This window comes from Polypterus senegalus, chromosome 2 (genome assembly GCF_016835505.1).
Source record: "Polypterus senegalus isolate Bchr_013 chromosome 2, ASM1683550v1, whole genome shotgun sequence".
Lineage (NCBI taxonomy): Eukaryota > Metazoa > Chordata > Cladistia > Polypteriformes > Polypteridae > Polypterus > Polypterus senegalus.
In genome coordinates this window covers 142,499,698-142,517,187 of record NC_053155.1, presented here as the reverse complement: position 1 = coordinate 142,517,187, position 17,490 = coordinate 142,499,698, and the positions used below count along the sequence as shown (strand labels likewise).

The following is a 17,490-nucleotide window of genomic DNA, read 5'->3' as shown; positions in this document are numbered from 1 at the left end:
TTATCTTAATTTCTTAATGCTTATATGTGACTCAAACTGGGGAAATGACAGTAATAAGAAAAACCAGTAGTAATATTTTACACTAGCTAATGTAGTCTATTGAAATATAGAAGCTATTTTCTGTCAGTCGGGCCAAATGAATTTCATGGTCAAAAATGCCCTAGTTTCAAACCACAGCTGTATTGTCAATTTTTCTGACAGCTCAGACTAGTCAAGTTCCATACTTTTTATTTTATTTTATTTAATACATGAATCTTGCATTCGTTTAGAGTTGATGGTTAACTTGTGTGTCCATTCCTTCAGAGAGTAGGTATATACCAACTCTACTTTTTTAAGGCATTTTCTTATCAATTAGTGTCAGTCAAGACTCTGATTTAGTATTTTATTTCCATTCCTGGCTTTTTCTTACTAACTTTGCACAGCACTGTGACAGCTAGTTTATTGATTGTTGACCTTGGAAAATTGCATTTTTCCCCCAGTGCTTTTTGGACCTCCAAGTCATAATGTCAGACTTCACCTATGATAAGTATATGTGTAACTGCTTATGCTGTGTCCTGCTGTTTAATTGTAGCCACAAAACAAAAGCAGTAGCTGCATCAGTATTCCTAACCATAAAGCGGGACCTAGCCAAAGAGAATCTGATGGTGATATGATGATATGCACTTTTCCCTAATGTCCAAGCTTGCTCTGAAATATTTATGCTTATATATGTCATAAGTATAGCAGCAGAACGTGTAACTAGCCGTGCAAAATCTGAAATATTTTGACAATATTATAGCCCCTTTGTAAGTGGGATGTGCAATAGAATGTTAACTTTTGCTGCAAAAAATGTGCAATTGAGTGGTAGCTGAAAACTGAATGTGCTTAATGTAATCGGCTGCTTGTCTATACGTGCAACTTAGATCTGCTCTGTTAATTTCAGCTATTTAGTTTAACATACAATATTAAATATTATTAAATTATAAGATTAGAAGTACTTTAACTTGCATTTTAATTGATCTTAATGTTATTAAATTTATGTTTAAATGGTTTATCATGCCTTGGCCCATTTTAAACAATATTCTTTCAAGCAGAGTCAACACACATAGAAAATAGATGAAGGTATTTATTGCCCTAGTTTATTATCACAACAGATACCAATTTATTGGTTATTGTTATTACAGTGCCTTGTTTTTTGTTGGCTACTTTTAACTACTCTGTTGGTCACGCTGGCATGCTTCTAAAGTTTTGTCCATAAAAATGAATGATTATATCAAAATATGAATCCACCTCCATAGTGAGCTTTTCATCTTCCCATTTCTTAATACTCAAGTACTTTAGACGTCTTTGTTACCTTAGAGTTAAATCCTCTTTATACCACACTCACTGCAACCATGGAACACAAGTAAATGCAGACATTTTTTTAGAACCAGATGTTCTGCAATTGGACTATACACTGTGTAAAGCTGATTGTCTGCCAAATTGGTGATGATGATCTTGTGATTTGCAAACATAATGGGTTCACAAAAAATGGTTTATGTAAGTCACACACCGCTAATAATGATTTTTTCAAAGATACTACCTGCCTTTCTACAAAATGATAATGATTTTTAAATAGAGGGGAAAGTACATGGAAAGTACTTAAATATGTTTCACAAATAGTATTTATTTAGTGGCAATGTTCAAACTAAACGGCCAGCCAAACTATAAAACTGCCACATCAGATTTAAATTTTTTTTATTATTATTATTTTATGTGATTTTCTTTGTTGATGCTTTACCTCAGTGGCTACATCTTTATTTTGAGCTTGTGTATGTATAACAAAAATTCCAACTTAGTACAACATATTGCTTTATTGTCTAAATATACAATATTTTCATGTACATGTTACTAAGTGTAAAATTATACGTTTTATTAAAGGACAAAAACAATCAGCACAATAACACTTAGATGCATTTTCTGGGGATAATTGCAGACAAATCCCTAATATGACCTCTTTCTAAACTGCTACATCCCCCACCACATTTGAATTGTTAGTTTCTATGGAAGAATGTTTTCATTTATACAAGGGCTGCTGTTCGATTTAAAAAAAATGTATAACAATTGTTGCATTATCAAAATTTTGAATCAAAGTTAACTACTTATTAACTGCAGTTTTATCATATTTCCTTCAAGCATATTAATATTTTTTTTAAGAAAGCAGAAATAACTCACTGATTCATTTCTAATACAGAACAGTTTTGAAATCACTTGCCTATGAATATTACATTTTATTGAACTGTTTTGCCTTTCACCTAACAACCACCGAACATAACCCAGGGTTTGTTATAATATTATTTTTATAATAACTAACCCATATGGTTTGAACTGCTAGTTTGCAAGATAACATACCAGATCAACTAACAATTGCATGAACAATTAAATATTAAAAAAAAAAAAAAAAAAAATCCTGGTAAAGCTCTTGTGCATAATCAGCACTTTTACAGCTCAGGTTGTACTTCACTGTGTGATTCACACAACTGTACAGCTGAGAAAAACATAGCCTTAAAAACTTCTAAATACAGTGGTGTGAAAAACTATTTGTCCCCTTCCTGATTTCTTATTCTTTTGCATGTTTGTCACACAAAATGTTTCTGATCATCAAACACATTTAACCATTAGTCAAATATAACACAAGTAAACACAAAATGCAATTTTTAAATGATGGTTTTTATTATTTAGGGAGAAAACAAATCCAGAAACATTTTGTGTGACAAACATGTAAAAGAATAAGAAATCAGGAAGGGGGCAAATAGTTTTTCACACCACTGTATGTATCTTATGGGGTTATTTATTTAGATGTTTTTAATTGTACATTGTCAAAGAATATATCATTTATTTATGACTCTGTATAACTTTCCCAAAATCATACTTTATCTTACTGAGGATGTTGCCCAACTTCTGGTCCAGGCTTTGGTCTGACTACTAGCAATATGCCCCACATGTATCAACAAGCCACTGCAGATGGTTCAAAATGCAACAACCTGTCTTGTATATAATCTGCCAAAATAGGTATATGTCACTTCTCTCTTCAGGTCATCTCATTGGCTCCCTGTAGCCACATTAAGTTCAAATCCTGGATGCTTTCCTACAGAGTAGTCAGTGGGTCAGGACCTGTGTAATAGAAGATACTGGTGAGGTGCTATGCTCCTTCAGGTGAACTCGGGTTTGGCAGTGAACAGCGTTTGGTGGTGCCACCTCTGCATCACATCAAATGTCAGTCCAGAAGCTTTTCATATGTAGTTTGTAGTTGGTGGAATAAGCTGCCCCCTCCACCTGAACTGCTGACTGTCTTAATGGGTCTAAGAAGTGAATGAAAATCTTGCTGTTCTGTGAATATCTGTCATACAGGGTAGGATTTAAAAGTAATGAGCCTTTGTTCAAAAAGACAAATTTATTGAGCAAATCGGTACAACTAATTAATAGTCTTCAAAATAGGCACCTCCTGCATCAATACACTTTTGTAGGCGGCTTTTCCATGACTCGAAGGCTTCCACGTAGGCCTGTTCCGGGATGGTTGCAAGGGCTGCCTTGACATTTGCTTGGATGTCCTTGATCGAGTCGAAGCATTTTCCTTTCAGCGCTGATTTTAAGCGCAGAAACAAGAAGTAGTCAGAAGGCGACACGTCCGGACTGTAGGGAGGCTGGGGGACCACCGGAACGTTCACCCGGGCCAGGTAGGCGCTCACAATGAAGGCGGTGTGGCTGGGCACGTTATCGTGGTGAAGCTTCCAGCTGTCCTTGATGTCCCTTCACTTGCACGCAACGCTTCTTTTCAGCCTTTTCAGGACTTCCAGGTAGTAAGCAGCATTCATGGTCTGTCCTTGCAGGACAAACTCGTAGTGGATGATCCCCTTCACTCCGAAGAACTTGATCGCGTACCGTTGCTCTAACGAACTTTCCATTTCGCAGTGTAACGCACTACCGCACAGGGGTTCCCGTCAAGGCCGATCCTACCGCTCCGAAAGCTCGGAGCTGTAGGAGCTCCGTTGGTTAGAAGCCAACACCCCGCCGCTGGCAAGTGGGGCGTGGGCGAATGCGTTAGCGTCGGAACAAAATGAGGCTCATTACTTTTGAATCCTACCCTGTATTGTTAATTGGTAAATTTTTGTTGTGCTTACTTTATAGCTCTTCACTTGTGATGATAAACTTTTGTAAACTGTGACTTCAGTCAAAACCAATACATTGTTTTTTCCTGAAGTCACTGCTGTTTTAACACTAGAATTACCAGAGCCTACGAAAAAACTCGTAAATCTGTCCCACCTTAAATCGCTTCTTAAATCCCTTCACACCTCTCCACCAGCATCCTTTGTCCTCTAAATGTGCTGATAAAGAGAAGCTAGAAGCAGCCGGCTATTCCATCCCCCCACCAATTTAGAACGTGCACGAACTTCTCTCAGCTCATGCCTTGATTGAGTATCTGGGAGTGAAGTGAAGTTTTAGAGTGGAAATAATAGATCGTTATTTGGAACACACGCATTTCATGTCTGTTCCGTTTCTACAGTAATCTGTGTAAATACATTGTTAAAACGTACCTTTTTTATATTCTAGTAGTAGATGACAAAATGTAGGCATAAACTATATAATGTATGAAGCCTGAAGTCCAAATATCAAAGAAACATTTTCACAAAAGGTACAAATATAACACAACAATTGCGCTTTTATTCAGAAATAAAATATCAAACTGCAGAAACAAAAAGCCACCTGAAGAATCTGCTGCCGACTGGGAATCAAAAGGTCGCGAGTTCGAACCTGCACCACTGTTTTGAGAAGTAAACTGCTCTTAGTCTTACTATTTTAGAATAAAAGCATACATTTGATTTCAGTCTTTAACAGCCGGTGTAATTTATGACCCTTGTAAAGGTTAGCTTTGTTTTTTTTTTTTTTACTTTTCATTATCTCAGTCGCGTTCAGAATCAATCCATACAACCTCATCTGACACGGCTGTTTTCACATAAAACGGAGTGGTGCAGGTTCGAACTCGCGACCTTTTGATTCCCAGTCGGTAGCTGATTCTATTTCGCCACAGAGGCAGTCCTAGTAAACGGCTGTCAGTGTCGCATGTTAAGACGGCTTTTTGTTTCTGCAGTTATATTTTTGAATAAAAGCGCAATTGTTGTGTTATATTTGTACCTTTTGTGAAAATGTATCTTTGATATTTGGACTTTAGGCTTCATACATTATATACAGTGGGATGCAAAAGTTTGGGCAACCTTGTTAATAGTCATTATTTTCCTGTATAAATCGTTGGTTGTTATGATAAAAAATGTCAGTTAAATATATTATATAGGAGACACACACAGTGATAACTGATGTGAAGTGAAATGAAGTTTATTGGATTTACAGAAAGTGTGCAATAATTGTTCAAACAAAATCAGACAGGTGCATAAATTTGGGCACCACAAAAAAGAAATGAAATGAATATTTAGTAGATCCGCCTTTTGCAGAAATTACAGCCTCTAAACGCTTCCTGTAGGTTCCAATGAGAGTCTGGATTGTGGTTGAAGGTATTTTGGACCATTCCTCTTTACAAAACATCTCTAGTTCATTCAGGTTTGATGGCTTCCGAGCATGGACTGCTCTCTTTAACTCACACCACAGATTTTCAATTATATTCAGGTCTGGGGACTGAGATGGCCATTCCAGAACGTTGTACTTGTTCCTCTGCATGAATGCCTTAGTGGATTTTGAGCAGTGTTTCGGGTCGTTGTCTTGTTGAAAGATCCAGCCCGGCGCAGCTTCAGCTTTGTCACTGATTCCTGGACATTGGTCTCCAGAATCTGCTGATACTGAGTGGAATCCATGCGTCCCTCAACTTTGACAAGATTCCCAGTCCCTGCACTGGCCACACAGCCCCACAGCATGATGGAACCACCACCATATTTTACTGTAGGTAGCAGGTGTTTTTCTTGGAATGCTGTGTTCTTTTTCCTCCATGCATAACCCCTTGTTATGCCCAAATAACTCAATTTTAGTTTCATCAGTCCACAGCACCTTATTCCAAAATGAAGCTGGCTTGTCCAAATGTGCTTGAGCATACCTCAAGCGGCTCTGTTTGTGCTGTGGGCGGAGAAAAGGCTTCCTCTGCATCACTCTCGCATACAGCATCTCCTTGTGTAAAGTGCGCCGAATGGTTGAACGATGCACAGTGACTCCATCTGCTGCAAGATGATGTTGTAGGTCTTTGGTGCTGGTCTGTGGGTTGACTCTGACTGTTCTCACCATTCGCCGTTCTGTCTATCCAAATCTTTCTTGGTCTGCCACTTCGAGCCTTAACTTGAACTGAGCCTGTGGTCTTCCATTTCCTCAATATGTTCCTAACTGTGGAAACAGACAGCTTAAATCTCTGGGACAGCTTTCTGTATCCTTCCCCTAAACCATGATGGTGAACAATCTTTGTCTTCAGGTCATTTGAGAGTTGTTTTGTGACCCCCATGTTGCTACTCTTCAGAGAAAATTAAAGGAGGAGGGAAACTTACAATTGACCCCCTTAAATACTCTTTCTCATTATAGGATTCACCTGTGTATGTAGGTCAGGGATCACTGAGCTTACCAAGCCAATTTGAGTTCCAATAATTAGTTCTAAAAGTTTTGGAATCAATAAAATGATAACGGTGCCCAAATTTATGCACCTGCCTGATTTTGTTTGAACAATTATTGCACACTTTCTGTAAATCCAATAAACTTCATTTCACTTCTCAAATATCACTGTGTGTCTCCTATATGATATATTTAACTGACATTGTTTATCGTAACAGCCAACGATTTATACAGGAAAATAATGACTATTAACAAGGTTGCCCAAACTTTTGCATCCCACTGTAGTTTATGCCTACATTTTGTCATCTACTACTAGAATATAAAAAACATTTCTGTTTTAACAATGTGTTTACACAGATTACTGTAGAAACGGAACAGACATGAAATGCGTGTGTTTCAAATAACGATCTATTATTTCCATTCTAAAACTTCACTTCACTCCCAGATACTCAATCAACGTTCTAAATTGGTGGGGGGATGGAATAGCCGGCTGCTTCTAGCTTCTCTTTATCAGCACATTTAGAAGACAAAGGACGCTGGTGGAGAGGTGTGAAGGGATTTAAGAAGCGATTTAAGGTGGGATGGATTTAGAGTTTTTTCGTAGGCTCTGGTAATTCTAGTGTTAAATGCATTTTAGTAGTACACAGTAGTCCACAGCAAAATGAATTGGAGAAAAGAGAAAGGAATTCTAATAACAAACAAGGAATGCATGCTGCACATTTGAATTTCCATCTCGTAGCTGGTTGATGCTGAAATGTTAAATTAGCGTAAAATATAGATATAACTAATACAGCCTTCCTGGCAGCATCGCAGAAAAAGGCAGAGTAGTTGAATATTGTGCTGAAAGTTAAATCTGCTGATTTTTAGCTGCTGTAATTTGATATTAAGCTGCAAATGTTATGTAAATGTCTGTTTGTTTCTGATACTTTGAAAAACATGTGAAGCAAATTACTTGAATTTTATTATCCCTAGTCTCTAACACAAGATGTACAGACCTATGTTGAAAATATCTGAAATATAGTATGGTATTTAGTAGTGGTCCACTAATGTACTGTACACAATCAAATGAGAACTGCTAACTGCTTAAAAGAAACTTCGCTAAAATCCCATATCAGCCACTCATGGATCTCTGTGAGCAATCCATTTTACTAAAACCCCTGGAGCAATGTACAGAATTTAGCCTGTTCCACTAGAACTCCAAAGTTTTTGAAATGCGTGAAATTTGCTCGGCTCTCAGAACATTTTTCTATTCCTGCAGTGTTCCCATATTAATTAACATGGCAGCATAGCAAAAGTGGGCTTATTCAAGTTGGCAAAATCTGAAATTTTGTACTAACTTAAAATGCTGTACTGTTAAGTGTACAGATCATAAAATCCAGTACAGTGTTGCCTGAACATGTGGGAGGTTGGTACTATTTTCTTTATGAAATCAGTAATATATTGACCCCTTATAAGCTGTTTGCCGATCACATTTAAAGAGCAAAATAGAAATGTAAATGTCTTCCTAGTAGATCAGTGAATCACTAATTTGTTTTTACTTGAAGCATTATTGAATCAATAAGAACATGATTCAAGTCATGCCATCATGCGAGCAGTACTACAGTGATTTTTCAGCAGCTTTTTTCTCTTTAATTTTTTTTTTTGTCTGGAGAAATTTCTGACACAAGGTATTGTAGAACCTACCTCAGCAACTAGACAGCAAATTCAAGTTCAAGTTTATTTTGATATGTATGTACTATAATGAAATTCTTACTTGCATGAAGGTGCTAGTAATTGTGACAGATATAGTACTAACCAAAAGATGTATGCATTCATATAAAAAATGAAAATAAATAGCCTACATATTGTGCAACAGTATATTTTTTTCCATGAGGTTCATATGAATAGCTTGGGTACCAAACCATGAAATGGATTGTATAAAGTAACTTTGAACCAATTGGAACAAATAATCTTACAAATAAATATGTTCATGTGAATTTGTATTCTTTTTTTCTTTCCTTTTCCATCTCTCTTTATACAGTATGAATGCATCGTACCAAATCTGGATAATAATATACATTTTAATTCCTTTAGGCTTGTTACTGTCCAATGTATTGGAAAGCACCTTTGTTCTATGCAGCTGGTGGAGACCGAACAGGATTTGTGTCAGTTCATAAATTTGTTGCAATGTGGAGAAAGTAAGTGCTGACTCTTTTTTTGTTTGTTTGAAAACTACATTGCTGAAATTATCTCAAGGAATGCGATTTAAACATGCAAAAACTAAATTCCAAATGTTGTACTCAGACAATCCAAACTTTGCATGTATATTTATATTCTGGTAACTGGAAAAATAAACTAGTTGCTGTCCAAAAAAGTAGAAAGATTGCAACATTAAAGTTATTGCCAATGTACCTCTGTGGTAATATGTCCTACTGGCATTACCAATAAGTAAATAAAATGAGTTAAGCGTCCTCTGCTGGGTAAAGAGGGAGGCTTTTGTATCAGGGAAAAAAGGTATAAAGAAAGGAAACTTGCCTATTTTTTTAATTATATAGTGCAGTAAGACGTCTTCGCTGACGATATTAGCGTCTTTTGGGGGAGTGTCACAGCGGGTCTCATGTAGACTGGAGAGACAGCCTTGTCATTGACCGGCCGGGATGGCATTGTCGGAACTCCACTCCTGCACGCGTTTCCCGCGACCACATTAACTCTAAAGGAGTAAAAGAAAGTGCAAAGCGTCGTAGTATTAGTTTACCGCGGTCTAGTAAAGGGATCCCGTATTCAGAGTTGTCTGGGCTGTAGCTCAGGGGAAGGAGAAAAAATGGAAAAGTCCGCATCTGAAAAGCCGGCACAGCTATCTGGCAGCGCCGGCTGCTCGATTTTATAGTAATTGTGTGGGAAAGTAGACCCGCTTTTAGCAAATGTGTTCACGCATCGCACCTCGGGAGGGATGACGTCACGGTTTTAATTGTCGGCGCAGTGGCGCCGAATGCAAAAGGGAATCGTGGCCTCTAGAGGGTGTCCTTTCTGACTAGCTCGTTTTGGAGGAAGGTACTGTACTTGGTAGATCTGCGTCTTAGAAGTTACCAAGCATTACGGCTTGTGCTTTGTTTTTGTAAATATTTTTTTATATAAATATCTCTTGATTAACTTTGGTGGAGGTATTTATTGGGCTGTGGTTAGTGGTGCACTGGTTATTTTTGTATATACACTTTTTCTATATTTTTGCATATTTTTGGGTGAATCCTGTATTATACACTGTTTGGAGGAGCAGCTTCCTGACTTGGATCACTGTGGAGGAAGACAGCTTCACATTTTGTTTTTGTGTATATATTTGGATTTCACTAGTTTGTGTGCGTTTTACTTTTTCTTTTGGGACTTTCAAGCAGCTCTGTAAATACTGTATATAGTCATTTTGGGCTCCATTTAATTACTGCTTTTGAGTGTCCTTTGCGGTATTGGACTGTGTATTAATATATATAAATCCCGCAGGACATTATTTTTTTTGATTATTTTCTTTAAGTACACCTGTAAATAAAACCTCACTTTATTTTTCAAAAAACCCAACCTTTTTTGTGTCTGTGTCTTCCTGTGTTACACCATCATCCTGGTCATGCTCGGTCCCACATACTAGACACCTAGAGTGTAGGCTGGTGATTCCAATTCCCACTACACGGGGTGTCACAACCTCCTACATTGTCTTTGACTTCACAGTTTGGCATCTTGTTTTTAATACAGTTTCTGGGGTAGTCATGAATGAACCCCTCTGAATTTGCTTTGCGTTGGGTTCGTCAAAAACGCTGAAATGCTGGGGGAATTTCAGTGTACTCTGCCAGATGCATTGAAGACAATTGGAAATGAGAAACTAAAGTAGTTTTGAGTTAAATTTTAAGTGTCCTTGAGGGCTAGGGAAGTAACAATCCATCCATCCATCTTCTTCCGCTTATCCGAGGTCGAGTTGCGGGGGCAGCAGCTTGAGCAGAGAGGCCCAGACTTCCCTCTCCCTGGCCAGGCCACTTCCTCTAGCTGTTCCGGGAGAATCCCAAGGCGTTCCCAGGTCAACTGGGAGACATAGTCCCTCCAGCGTGTCCTGGGTCTTCCCCAGGGCCTCCTCCCGGTTGGACGTGCCTGGAACACCTCACCAGGGAGGTGTCCAGGAGGCATCCTGATCAGATGCCTGAGCCACCTCATCTGACTCCTCTCGATGCGGAGGAGCAGCGGCTCTACTCTGAGCCCCTCCCGGTTGACTGAGCTTCTCACCCTATCTTTAAGTGAAAGCCCAGATACCCTGTGGTAGAAACTCATTTCAGCCGCTTGTATTCACAATCTCGTTCTTTCGGTCACTACCCATAGCTCATGACCATAGGTGAGGGTAGGAACGTAGATCGACTGGTAAATTGAGAGCTTTGCCTTACGGCTCAGCTCCTTTTTCACCACGACAGACCGATGCAAAGCCCGCATCACTGCGGACGCCGCACCAATCTGCCTGTCAATCTCACACTCCATTATTCCCTCACTCTTGAACAAGATGTAACAATTGTGGAAGAATATATGCTCCATTTGTTTTGTATTTAGGTGGGTGTACAGTGGTGTGAAAAACTATTTGCCCCCTTCCTGATTTCTTATTCTTTTGCATGTTTGTCACACACAATGTTTCTGATCATAAAACACATTTAACCATTAGTCAAATATAAAACAAGTAAACACAAAATGCAGTTTTAAATGATGTTTTTTATTATTTAGGGAGAAAAAAAAATCCAAACCTTACATGGCCCTGTGTGAAAAAGTAATTGCCCCCTGAACCTAATAACTGGTTGGGCCACCCTTAGCAGCAATAAGTGCAATCAAGCGTTTGCGATAACTTGCATTGAGTCTTTTACAGTGCTCTGGAGGAATTTTGGCCCACTCATCTTTGCAGAATTGTTGTAATTCAGCTTTATTTGAGGGTTTTCTAGCATGAACCACCTTTTTAAGGTCTTGCCATAGCATCTCAATTGGATTCAGGTTAGGACTTTGACTAGGCCACTCCAAAGTCTTCATTTTATTTTTCTTCAGCCATTCAGAGGTGGATTTGCTGGTGTGTTTTGGGTCATTGTCCTTTTGCAGCACCCAAGATCGCTTCAGCTTGAGTTGACAACAGATGGCCGGACATTCTCCTTCAGGATTTTTTGGTAGACAGTAGAATTAATGGTTCCATCTATCACAGCAAGCCCTCCAGGTCCTGAAGCAGCACAACAACCCCAGACCATCACACTACCACCACCATATTTTACTGTTGGTATGATGTTCTTTTTCTGAAATGCTGTGTTCCTTTTACGCCAGATGTAACGGACATTTGCCTTCCAAAAAGTTCAACTTTTGTCTCATCAGTCCACAAGGTGTTTTCCCAAAAGTCTTGGCAATAATTGAGATGTTTCTTAGCAAAATTGAGACGAGCCCTAATGTTCTTTTTGCTTAACAGTGGTTTGCGTCTTGGAAATCTGCCATGCAGGCCATTTTTGCCCAGTCTCTTTCTTATGGTGGAGTCATGAACACTGACCTTAATTGAGGCAAGTGAGTCTGCAATTCTTCAGACGTTGTCCTGGGGTCTTTTGTGACCTCTCGGATGAGTCGTCTCTGCGCTCTTGGGGTAATTTTGGTCGGCCGGCCACTCCTGGGGTGGTTTACCACTGTTCCATGTTTTTGCCATTTGTGGATAATGGCTCTCACTGTGGTTCGCTGGAGTCCCAAAGCTTTAGAAATAGCTTTATAACCTTTACCAGACTGATAGATCTCAATTACTTCTGTTCTCATTTGTTCCTGAATTTCTTTGGATCTTGGCATGATGTCTAGCTTTTGAGGTGCTTTTGGTCTACTTCTCTGTGTCAGGCAGCTCCTATTTAAGTGATTTCTTGATTGAAACAGGTGTGGCAGTAATCAGGCCTGGGGTGGCTGCGGAAATTGAACTCAGGTGTGATACACCACAGTTAGGTTATTTTTAACAAGGGGCAATTACTTTTTCACACAGGGCCATGTAGGTTTGATTTTTTTTTCTCCCTAAATAATAAAAACCATAATTTAAAAACTGCATTTTGTGTTTACTTGTGTTATATTTGACTAATGGTTAAATGTGTTTGATGATCAGAAACATTTTGTGTGACAAACATGCAAAAGAATAAGAAATCAGGAAGGGGGCAAATAGTTTTTCACACCACTGTATGTCTTTATTCAGGATTTGCATTCTGCTCTGTTAACTCCTATCAATAGGAAAATACAGGGTGGGCCATTTATATGGATACACCTTAATAAAATGGGAATGGTTGGTGATATTAACTTCTTGTTTGTGGCACATTAGTATATGTGAGGGGGGAAACTTTTCAAGATGGGTGTTGACCATGGTGGCCATTTGGAAGTCGGCCATTTTGGATCCAACTTTTGTTTTTTCAATAGGAAGAGGGTCATGTGACACATCAAACTTATTGGGAATTTCACAAGAAAAACAATGGTGTGCTTGGTTTTAACGTAACTTTATTCTTTCATGAGTTATTTACAAGTTTCTCTTTGTTTACAGCCATTGACATGTCGCAGAGGTTAACACGTGAGGAGCGGATAGAAATTGTGTTGATGTCTGGTGAACGCAGTAACCGGGTCATTGCAGCAGATTTCAATGCAAGACACCCTACGAGACCACCCATCTCCCATGCTACAGTTAGCAAACTGCTTGCTAAGTTTCGTGAAACTGGTTCAGTGTTGGATTTGCCAAAATGTGGACGCATGAAAACTGTCACTAATGAAGAAACATCAGTGGCTGTCCTAGCTTCATTCAGCAAGAGCCCACAGCGTAGCACTCGCCGCATGTCACTGGAGAGTGGCATTAGTCGAATATCCCTTTTGCGGATATTAGCTACTCACAAATGGCACCCTTACAAACTCCAGCTACTGCAGCATCTCAACGAGGATGACCCAGATCGGCGCACTGAATTTGCAGAATGGGCAAAACAAAAATTGGAACAGGACCCTCAGTTTACGCAGAAGATTTTGTTCAGTGATGAGGCAAACTTTTATGTGAATGGTGAAGTTAACAAACAAAACCACCGCTATTGGTCTGACACTAACCCACATTGGATAGATCCCTCCAAGACTGTTGGAACAAAAAATTGATGGTATGGTGTGGTATATGGGGTACAAAGATAGTGGGGCCATTCTTCATCAATGGAAACCTCAAAGCCACTGGATATGCGAAATTGCTAAATGATGATATGTTTCCTTCTTTATGCACTGAAGCTGGCACGTTCCCTGAGTTTTTCCAGCAAGATGGTGCACCACCACATTATGGGTGTCAGGTCCGAGCATTCCTAGATGAACAGTTTCCTGGAAAGTGGATTGGTCATCGTGGGCCAGTTGAATGGCCCCCAAGGTCTCCCGATCTGACCCCCTTAGACTTTTATCTTTGGGGTCATCTGAAGGCAATTGTCTATTCTGTGAAGATACAAGATGTGCAGCACCTGAAACTACGGATACTGGAAGCCTGTGCTAGCATTTCTCCTGCGGTGTTGCTATCAGTGTGTGAAGAGTGGGAGAAGAGGGTTGCATTGACAATCCAACACAATGGGCAGCACATTGAACACATTTTATAAGTGGTCAGAAACTTGTAAATAACTCATGAAAGAATAAAGTTGTGTTAAAACCAAGCACAACATTGTTTTTCTTGTGAAATTCCCAATAAGTTTGATGTGTCACATGACCCTCTTCCTATTGAAAAAACAAAAGTTGGATCCAAAATGGCCGACTTCCAAATGGCCACCATGGTCAACACCCATCTTGAAAAGTTTCCCCCCTCACATATACTAATGTGCCACAAACAGGAAGTTAATATCACCAACCATTCCCATTTTATTAAGGTGTATCCATATAAATGGCCCACCCTGTATATTTTATTTAACAGTAAGTAATGAACTGAATTTTATGTATGTTAAATGGATTCGTTCTAGTTATTTTCTTTTAAGTTTTAATCAAGTCTGTGTCTTTATAGGTACTTAAGTACATCATTCCCATAAAATATTTCCCCAGGCAGTCCTAGAGTTATTTCAAGGTGGTGTAAGTTATGTCCTGTTTTTGTTAACAGAGTATCTTGGAGTTTAAAGATAGGTTATTACTGATAAGGCAATTAATGATTTCTGTAAGAAGTAAAGCTGATAATATGTCAGCTAACTAAGGGTCACAAAATAGTCACCAGACATGACCCAAGTCTTGTTTGGTCTGAACTAAAAAGTTTGAAATTGATTTATGACAAAGCAAGAGATCGAGGGTGGGGTGGGGGGATTTTCAAGCTATATGGAGTGCACACTGTGTTAATTGGGTATTCAGGACTTTAATGTTAAAGTGCAAGATCAGCATTAATGTTAATAGAGACCTCCTTTTGTTAAATTAAAATATTGTGGCTTATTTTTCTTCCATATTATGTTGGACCAATCGCCTTGCACCCCTGAGATAAAATTATATTACACTAGGGGGCTTCACTTGCCAAAACCTGCCCCCTGCTCCCAGCCTGCGCTATGCGCCAGCCACTTCTAGTCTCTACCGCACGCGTTGTAAAGAGGGGGTGCCGAACGCACCCCAAGGAGTTGCTGTCGCTCCTCCGAAACCCCCTCTTAAATGGATGATACAATGGAAAACAAATACACATGGAGCTCAATTCACTCCTGCAAGAGACTTTTATGTTTGTTTGAAGTGTCTGAATAACGTTTCTATCTCTAAAATCTCCTGTGTATCTCTGCAACTCTGTGACCCAAGCGTGACAGTGTATGTGGATTTCGGCAAACAAAAAATCTTTTAATTCTCGCGGATATGCCTCTTCAGGGCTCTAGAGTGCAACCAATTTGGTTGCACGTGCGACCTAATTTCTCAATGGTGCGACTAAAAAAAATCAAAGGTTGCACCGGTGCGACCAGCCGTTCGAGGGGGAAAAAAAAACGAAACTCTGTGACTCTTAAAGTCTCCCTGTTGTTCAACAACAGACACACATTAGGCCCATATCATGGTCTAAACCAATCAGAGATAGTGAAGGGCGGAACCCCGATTGGCCGTGGTCCAGATATTCCTGTACGTGTGTGTACGTTTGAAAATGCATGTGATGCAGTCAGACAGAGAGAGGTGAGTAGGCCATCAGGTAAACATTGGATGTAGCCGCGGATTATGAGAGAAGATGAAAAGAACGATTGACAGCTTTTTCGTTAAGAATGTTAAGTTAGGGCCTGATCCGTCCGAAAATCATAACCAATGCTCTGACACGGAGCCATCAACCTCCCAAGTTATAGCAAGCCCTGGTCCGGAGACGGCATTAGATAATGAGCCACATACGATTGAGTCCAAACCCACTGAAATTTAAAGGGGTAAAGTGTATACATTTCGAAAAGAGTGGCTTGACCAGTTTCCCTGGCTAAGATACAGTAAAGCCGATAATGCACTGTATTTACTGTAAAGAGTGTGGGAAGACATTTAGAATTGAAACGCTGAAAAAGCACAATGCATCTATAAAACACATTACATGCTGCGATAAATGCACTTCTCAAGTGTCCCCTCTCCCCGCTGCCTTTCAGCGGCAGGCAGCAGCAAATAGATCATCAGACGAGGCCGAGATGATAATTAAGTTTAACGTTGCCTACTATATTGCAAAAAAAGAACTTCCCTTCACTAAATTCAAGTCCGAAATAATTCTTATGAAGAAAAATGGCTTGAACGTAAACCCGACGTACAGCAATGATGTCGCATGCGCCCAATTTATAGGAGTCATCGCAGATACATTGGGAAAAAAAGACGTCTGTGCAAATTGCGAACAGTGCGTACATGGCATTCCTGATCGACGGAGACACAGATATCGCCACAAAGGAATGCGTCATTGTGTACGGTCGTATTTTGCGGAGAGGAAGTCCGGTGAATATACTTATTGGACACATTGAGGTCGAGCATGCTCATGCCCAAGTCTGGAAGATTGTGATGCTAGAGAGAGTGTGGCCAGCTGGTTTAGTCAAGGCCAAAGATCAAGAAGGCCAAACTACAGGAGTTGGCCATCCGAGGGGCATGTGACTGCAATCGAGGATAGTCCATAAGACATTGAGCCATGAGATGTTCAGTTTGAAGCCCTTAAAACACTTAATTTAGATTTTCTTTTTAGTTAATTTATCTTGAGATTTTTTAAGTTTAAATTTCAGCTCAGTAAAGCACTTTAAGCACCAACACTTTTTCAGTAAGTTACCTTTCTTGTAGAATTGTGCTTGCCTTCAAATAAAGAACTTTATATTGACCAGATTGTTAGTTAATCATTTACAAGTCAATATTGCCTATATGGACAGCGATTTAAAAAAAATAAATAAATAAATAAAGCAAACTTGTAAAACTGTGGTGTTAAATGTGATGCGGTTGAAAATTTGGGTGCACCTAACTTTTGTGCTGGTGCACCTAAGAAAAAAAGTTAGGCGCACCAGTGCAACCAGTGCCAAAAGTTAGTCTAGAGACCTGCTCTTCATTGGGAAGAATCTCTAATTTTCCCTGATGGCAACACAAGTTAGATGATCTACAAGTTTCCAACGTAAAGTTTAAATCTAAACAATATTTTCAATCTCATTTCGCTGTTCTGTTATTTCACAGAGTCATTTCCGTTTGTCTGTGCTAATGTGATTTTTTTTTTTTACTATAATTTTTTTGAGACTTTCGAATTTTTCGTACTTCCATTATCACTAACCTGCTCTGCATGTGTATTGTGCCAACGTTTTTGAATTTTTTACGACGTTCTACTTTGTCATCTACTCTTTCTTTTATTGCACAAAGTCTCGTCTCGCAGGACATGAAAATGTCTCTCTGAGAAATCACGTCTCGTCTCTCTTCCCAAGACTTTTTTATTATAATAATGAGATATTGACTGCCTTGTCGCTTCTCAGAACCTTTTCCGTGACAGAGAAAACATACTGTCATACA

At 39.3% G+C, this 17,490-nt stretch overlaps 1 protein-coding gene across 2 annotated transcripts in view; it reads left to right on the top strand.

Annotated features, from left to right (window-relative positions):
- ppp2r3b (protein phosphatase 2, regulatory subunit B'', beta) overlaps positions 1-17,490 on the top strand; it is a 149,626-nt gene that overhangs the window by 86,758 nt on the left and 45,378 nt on the right. For both annotated transcript variants that reach the window (XM_039744747.1, XM_039744748.1), the window contains one exon: positions 8,632-8,735. In XM_039744747.1, the coding sequence (XP_039600681.1) occupies positions 8,632-8,735 (104 nt within the window). The remainder of the gene's footprint in view (positions 1-8,631; positions 8,736-17,490) is intronic.